This window comes from Carassius auratus, chromosome 21 (assembly GCF_003368295.1).
Source record: "Carassius auratus strain Wakin chromosome 21, ASM336829v1, whole genome shotgun sequence".
Lineage (NCBI taxonomy): Eukaryota > Metazoa > Chordata > Actinopteri > Cypriniformes > Cyprinidae > Carassius > Carassius auratus.
The window spans coordinates 25,033,923-25,041,601 of record NC_039263.1 but is presented as its reverse complement, the minus strand read 5'-3'; the positions used below and the strand labels follow the sequence as shown (position 1 = coordinate 25,041,601).

The following is a 7,679-nucleotide window of genomic DNA, read 5'->3' as shown; positions in this document are numbered from 1 at the left end:
TTAAATTAATTGAATTTAAATTATTTCTTAATATTTAAATTTTTTCAGGATTTTTTGATGAACATAAATCTCAAAAAAGGACAGCATTTATAGAAATCTTTGGTAACATGTAGGGGTGTAACGATACGCGTATTCGTATTGAACCGTTCGGTACGACGCTTTCGGTTCGGTACGCGGTACGCATTATGCATACCGAACGGTTCGTTGGACAAATTAATTATATTTGGAAAAAAAAAAGAGAAATATAATGATATGCGTTCAACAAGGTAGCCCAATAACCCAAACGACGTAACAGGCAACGCCCCTGACACTCCCGAAGAAGAAAAAAACACCATCTTATGTTTATGTTATGTTATGACTCAGTCAGGCGCTCGCTCACTCAGTACGCGCTGAAGGCTCGTTGCAAAATGGCCAATGCGTTTAACAGACTAGAAAAAGAAGATGACTCTCAAACATATTGTTTGAGATGCATGATTCCATCTATGAGCTGCTCGATCAGAGTGACATGAGAGCCCCTCCTTAGAACATTATTTGTAAATCCATGTTATGGTAAGTGTGCACGTGAAGTCTTTGCACAATTTCTGAAATCCACACTGTGGTAAGTTTGCACACTACACTAGTGCTCTGCATTCTTTCTAAAATCCTATATAGTGAGGGCTTCGCGCGGTTGCTTCATTGCTTTAAAAAAAAAAAAAAACACCAGCGTGAATACTTGAAACATGTCAACTCATTTACGCCGACATCACCTTATTGTGTCAGTATCTGGGAAAAGACGAACAAAAGGAGAAACATGCACGCAACAAACTATGCCTGCAGCATTTAGACACCAGTATTATAGCTTACAGGGAATCCAAAGTGCACCCAAACACCAGACCTGTTGGTTATTTTAGGATCTTATATTTCTGGTCTGTTAAATGCATTAGACATTTTGCAACGAGCCTTCAGCGCGTGCTGAGTGAGCGAGCGCCTTAGGGGCCGTTCACATATCGCTCCTAAAAACGCGTGGAAAACGCTAAGCACGTCTTTCTCCTCCTTTCCAAAGCGCTCGGGCAGAAGCGCTCATGAGGCGTCTGTCTTTGCTAAGCAACAATGACGTGCTCTCTCCATGAGACGCGGAAATTTCAGCAAAGGATAAATGGATTTGCAGCTCTAAAAATCGCTTGCAGTAGCTCTGCTACTAAATTTATTTCAAAATTGCAATCCATATACAACTATGATCAGCTGTTCCTTCATCTTGGCTGAGCTCTCAACGTTGTTATGGGAAAGGATGAAGCTGATTGGTTGGTTCTTGTCACATGACCCGCGGTGCGCTTGCGGCATTCTGAAAAAGTTGAGATGTTTTTGCATTTTGCTGTATCTAAAACGTATCGAACCGAACCGAACCGTGACATCAGTGTATCGTATCGAACCGAACCGTGAATTTTGTGAACCGTTACACCCCTAGTAACATGATAAATGTCTTATGATAAATGTCCATGAATTTAATGTTAACTGAAATAAAGCTGAAATTAAATCTATATTCAATTATATTTAATATATATATAGACAGAAAACACAAACCCCGCATAAGGAAAATTTTTGCGTTAAAGTTTCAGGAGTTGCTAGTAAACTTGACGAATCATTAGAATGAAAGTGTTAATATCTGCTCTGTGGCAGATGATGAATATGAGATGTTTCTACCAGAGGTTTGCGATCGAGACACACACATGTTGGGGTTGTTGAGCATCTGGTGTGGTCTTGAGCCAGATGTTAGCTGTTTCTCACACATGAGAGTAGGGCAGATTCATCCAAATTCATCAGCTCTTTCCAGGATAAACGCCTGATTCCTCGCAGGGTTTATAGAGTTACACCTGGAAACACCAATCCCTGCTTCCTCCAAATTAAAGGCGATCTTTGTGATGTCTGATATATTTCATGCAGATTGTGTTGGTTCTTTAAAGTGTTGAACCTAAAATCAAGAAAACAGACAAGCGATTCACTGCTAAAGGTGTTTTAAATGTATTCTTTTTGTGTCTGTTATATCTTTTTATACTTTATATATCTAGGATTGTATGTACTTCTGTATACCACATGTATTTTATATACTATGTATATCTAGAATTGGGTATTATTTTTATATATATTTTTTATATCTAGAATTTTAGATACTTCTTAAATACTTATATACATATATACAATTTTATATACATTTTGTATTTACTATATATTTTTCATATACTTTATCTAGAATTGAATTATTAAGAATTTTTATATCGAGAATGTTTAGTTACTTTATATAGAGATAATTTTATGTATTATATAAAAAAATATATATATATATATATTTTTTTTTGGTATACTATCGTAATCTATAGTTGTTATATACTATATATAGTTTTATAATTTTATATACTTTATATATCTGGAGTTTTATGTTCTTTTAAATGCTTTATATATCAAGGATTGTATGTACTTTTTCTATTTATTATATATTTTAATATATACATTTTTTTATTTTATATATTTAGAAGACTTTCTTTTTAGAGACTTTCATATCTATTTTATCTTTTTATTTACTTAATAACTCTAGAATTTTAGTTACTTTATATAAAGAGAATTTTAAGTATATATATATATATATATATATATATATATATATATATATATATATATATATAAGCATATAAAATAATATAAAATTGTAAAAATATATAAAATGTAAAAAATATATAAAGTATCTTAATCTATAATTTTATATACATTACATATTTTTACAATTTATATATCTGGAATTGTATATTCTTTTGTATGCTTTGTATATCTAGGATTGTATGTAATTCTCTGATGTTCTATCTATTATATATTTTAATATATTTAGAATTTTTTATTTTACATATTTAGACTTTTACATACTTTTGTATCTATAGTATCTTTTTATATACTTTATAGGTCTAGAATTTGATATACTGTTAATATTATATCTTTTTATCTAGAACCTAATGTGTTCAGCACTCAATGTGGCACAGGTTGAATCAGAGAAGTATAAGCGCTTCTCACTGAATGAATGAATGAATATCGTCCCGCTTCGGCCCACAGCAACAACGACGACGAGGATCTGACCCCGGAGCAGAAGCTGGAGCGGGAGAAGGAGCGGCGCATGGCTAATAATGCGCGGGAGCGTCTGCGCGTGCGCGACATTAACGAAGCCTTCAAAGAGCTCGGCCGCATGGTGCAGCTGCACCTGAAGAGCGACAAACCCCAAACCAAGCTGCTCATCCTTCATCAGGCCGTCGCCGTCATCCTCAGCCTGGAGCAGCAGGTCCGAGGTCAGTCACCTGTCAATCAAACTATCATCTCTATTTAAAGAGACAGTCCACCTTTTATCATGTGCACTGCTCCTCTTCATGTCACACCAAACCTGCATCAGTTTCCTTCTTCTTCTGAACACACAAGAAGACATTTTGAAGAATAGTTATGAAGAATAATCCCTAATATTGAAGGTTACCAGCTTTCTTTAAAATATCTATTAATTTGCGAACTGTTCCTTTAATTTGATTATTGCAAATATATTTTATATAGTATTTATATACAGTATAATATAAATAATAATTTAATAACAATAATAAGAATTATTACTATTATTAATATTATTATATATGCATTTATGTTTAATTGGATATTGGATGTTATTAACTGGATAAAATGTATTGTTCATAAATATATGTTTATGTTGTATATACTGTATTAAGCACTTTCTGTATTTATTACTGTATAGTAGCTGTTCAAGAATAGATCTGCTTGATTTTTATATTTAATATAGTATTATTATGTTTATTATTATTATTAAATAACTAGTAATTATAAATAATATTTAATGATTTTTTTATTCTTATAAATAATAATACTTTGTACTGTTTATAGCAAATGCTTTCTGTTCATTGACCGCTATTCTGGTTTAGAGTTTTAGTATTTGTGTTTTATATCTAATATATTTATATTAGTAATATAATTGTAATACTATCATTAAATACAATTAATAATTCTTAAAATATATTTATTTTTATTTCAAGTTGATATTATAAGTATTCATAACTATTTTGTATTTTATTTATAATATATTTTTTTATTATTAATACAATTTTAATATTATTCAATAAAATTAATATTGATACAATATATTTATTTTTATTTTAAGTAATAATAAATGTTGTATATAGCAAATGCTGTTCATTGATATACATGTTCTGGATAAGATTTGCAGTATTTTATATGTGTATTATTAATAATAATAATTTCTGGGTTTATTAAGGTAGCTGATACAAATTAGATTTCCCATGTTTTATATTTAACATTTAATTTCATTTTAATTTATGGTCTTACTATTATGTAATTATTAGTTTTAAAAAACAACTTTTTATTTATATATAATATGATAAATACAAAAAAGTTTCTGTTCCTGACTAGATCAGTCATATTTCACCGTAGTGCCGCTTTTGTCCTCTGGATGGCGTGGTCTGGTTCCTCCAGCAGCAGCTCAGTGTGTGTATGTGTGATCAGTAAACAGTGTGTGTGTGTTCCTCATCTTCCAGAGCGCAATCTCAACCCAAAGGCGGCGTGTCTGAAGAGGCGGGAAGAGGAGAAGGTGTCATCAGACGGCGCTCCTCTCTCATTGGCCGGCGGTCACCACAGCATGGGCGAGGCGTCCAATCCCATGGGACAAATGTAAAGAGCCACACTCCATATATGGTCAGAATATTTCCCTCTACACTGATCTGCTGTTGTACAAGTCCCAAAGCCATCAATCCTGCAATCACTCGCTTACTCACAATAACAGAATTATTAGGCAAAGTGATGCAGAACGTTTGGATTTCTAATCATTGGTCACACGCCACGAAACTTCATTAAGACTAGTAATCTATGAGTGGCGACAAAAACAAACCTAATCACCTTTAAAAATGTAAAAATGGGCGCATTTTAACAACAGATTGGCCGTAAGTGTGGGTTATAATTTGTGTACATAGAGATTTTGATTTTTAAGCTAAGTATTACATATTGTTAATTTGCAATAAAAATAATTAATAAGTCTAAATTAAGACATTTGCACACATTGAACGGTGCGTGTACACAAAATCACTGACCATTTCATTTTTATGATGACTGTCATGATATGTTTTAGTCTCCAGATTGTCTGATTTAATTCTTTACTGTTTGTTTGATGATGTAAAAGCAGAAATAAATCAAGTAAAAGCATGAAACGTGCGATGTTCACATTGCATTATGGGTGTGAACAGACACATGCAGTTCCAAAGGTTCATGTTTTCCGTGTAAATCACTGCAATGTGCACTTAATGAGTTTACTAGTTATAATTTTGAAGGTGTGAATTAAACCCAGTTTATTCATCTTCACTTTAATTTACAGATTTTATAATGAGGGAAAACATTCGGTAAACACACATTTTTAAAGAGCGTGTTTTTAGAAGAAAAATATGCAATATTTTAAATGTGCAGGTTAAATTTTATATTTTGTATGTAAAGGCATTTTTAGGAACGCTTATATAAAATATAGTTTAATTTTCACTACTGCATTACATTAATGAGACTACTTTTATTATTTTTTATTTATTAACATATTTTGCATTACAGTAACAAGAATTGTTTAGTTCAATTAAACGATAAAATAAATATTACATAAGATATCAGATGTAATATAAATTATCATTTACATGCAGTATAATATTCATTAATGTACTATATTTTTGAGAGTATGTATTTAAATATTTTGCATTACATGAGTAAGAATTAATAAAGCAAATCAAAATATTACATTAACAAAAAAAAAAACTGTTCATTATTGCATTACATTGATGAGAGCACTTTATAATTTTCAGAAATGGTCGTAATTAAAATAATTGTAATTTTTATTTGCGTATTTGCATTAAAGTAGCAAGAATTATTAAATAAAAAAAATATATAATTTAAATTACGACCTTAAAGTATAGTTCACATTGCTGTTTTACGATAATGATATGATTTTTATTATTATGTAAATTTTTACATAGTTTCCATATAATAATTATTATTAAATAAATAAAATTAAGTATTAATATAATATAATATAATATAATATAATATAATATAATATAATATAATATAATATAATATAATATAATAAATTATTGTGCCCATAATGTATAATTTTCATTACTTTATTACTTTTATTATTTTCATTTATTTGCACATTTTACATTGCCGTATTAATTAAGTTGCATTGCATTAAATTAAAGAACTGCGGGAAAAAAAGTGGTTCATTGGCATGAAAACATCGACCTCCATTTACTTTAAGCACAATACATGTTTAGAAGTGCTTTTGTGTTAAGGTCTCTCTCCCTCTGTCCATCTTTCAGGTCGAAGCTGCCAGAATTCATCAAAATGATGAGCGATCACTTCCTTTGACAGCGTTATTTCTGCTCCGACCGTCAGTCAAACAATCAATCGACCGACCGAACGAACGAACGAACGAATGAACTTCCATCCATCTGACCAACTCCTGCGTGTTCCCGTTCCTGACTGCGTCTGTGAGGATTTATCCTGTAAATTAGGGAGTGGGGCCGGATTCGTTGTGCATATCTTCCTCCAAGCATTCCCTGTTGCAAAAGAAGACGTTTTCATGTTTGAACACACACACACACACACACACACACAAAAGAGCGACGGGCGATTCTTCAAACATATCATGATGTTGTGGAGTTGTGGAGAGCAGCCGTCTGATTTCGAAGGCAATCCTGTCCACACTGTGGAACTTTAGTAGCTGTGCCTCGCGGAACTCCTCACGGAAAAACAGAATTAGGAAATTCCCAATCAATCGGACGAGAGGAGCTGTCAATCAAACGACCCAGACGGGAAACGGCTGTAGAATCTGACAATACCCTTCAAACCTTTGCAATAATGTTGTTTCAGTTCCTGTGAAACCAGCAGATCCCGACAGTTAAACGTTCAGAGGCCGTTCTGGATTGGAACTGCTTTGGGCTCGTTTCGCGAACTTTTTGCGGATCGCCTACGGAAGTCATTTCTCTCCATCTATTCGTTTGTTTCTAGCCATCGACTCTCCCGAAAGCCCTCCCCGGACCCCGAAGATGCAATTTTAACATGTCGAAACTACAACCAAACGTGCCTTTTAGAGCTCATATCATCACACAACTGGAGGAGAACATTATCTAGGATGCAAGCGTATAGGAAACGTTAGTTATTAGGTCTATGCAGTCAGGTTTTTTAAGACCTGGAGTTTAAAAAAAAAAAAAAAAAAAAGTAAAAAGGTAAAAAAAGTATTTTTTTGGATAAACTGTATTTAATGTACTGTACGGCTATATGTAATTAGAAGGTGTGTCCAGCCCCATGTGGCCCCGCCCACAGCCCCGCCCACATGTGGCCCCGCCCACCTGTCACCGTCGTTATTGAGCATTGTATTATAGATATCCGCTTTTACGAATACAGGCTTGTTGTTGAGCCGCTGTAGTACAAATGTGTGGTTGTACGTGTAAAATGGCTTTTTCTCTTTTTTATCTCTCTATTCTTCGTCTGTACTGGTTTCTCTGTCAAAAAAAATGGGAAAAAATGGACGGGAGGCACTGAAAGTGGACACAAATCTATTAGAAAATCGTTATATATAAATGTAGAAATATATACAGTATATAAAGAGACGG

General features: G+C 32.8%; 1 protein-coding gene across 3 annotated transcripts in view; it reads left to right on the top strand.

The window, feature by feature from the left end:
- tcf4 (transcription factor 4) overlaps window positions 1–7,313 on the top strand; it is a 162,976-nt gene extending 155,663 nt beyond the window's left edge. For 2 of the 3 annotated variants that reach the window (XM_026196959.1, XM_026196961.1), the window contains 3 exons: window positions 3,076–3,305; window positions 4,569–4,701; window positions 6,384–7,313. In XM_026196959.1, coding sequence (XP_026052744.1) covers window positions 3,076–3,305; window positions 4,569–4,701; window positions 6,384–6,432 — 412 coding nt within the window. In that variant the 3' untranslated portion in view covers window positions 6,433–7,313. Of the gene's footprint in view, window positions 1–3,075; window positions 3,306–4,568; window positions 4,726–6,383 lie in introns of all 3 variants that reach the window. The other variant, XM_026196960.1, reaches the window with a different exon arrangement.
- Window positions 7,314–7,679: the final 366 nt, after the last annotated feature.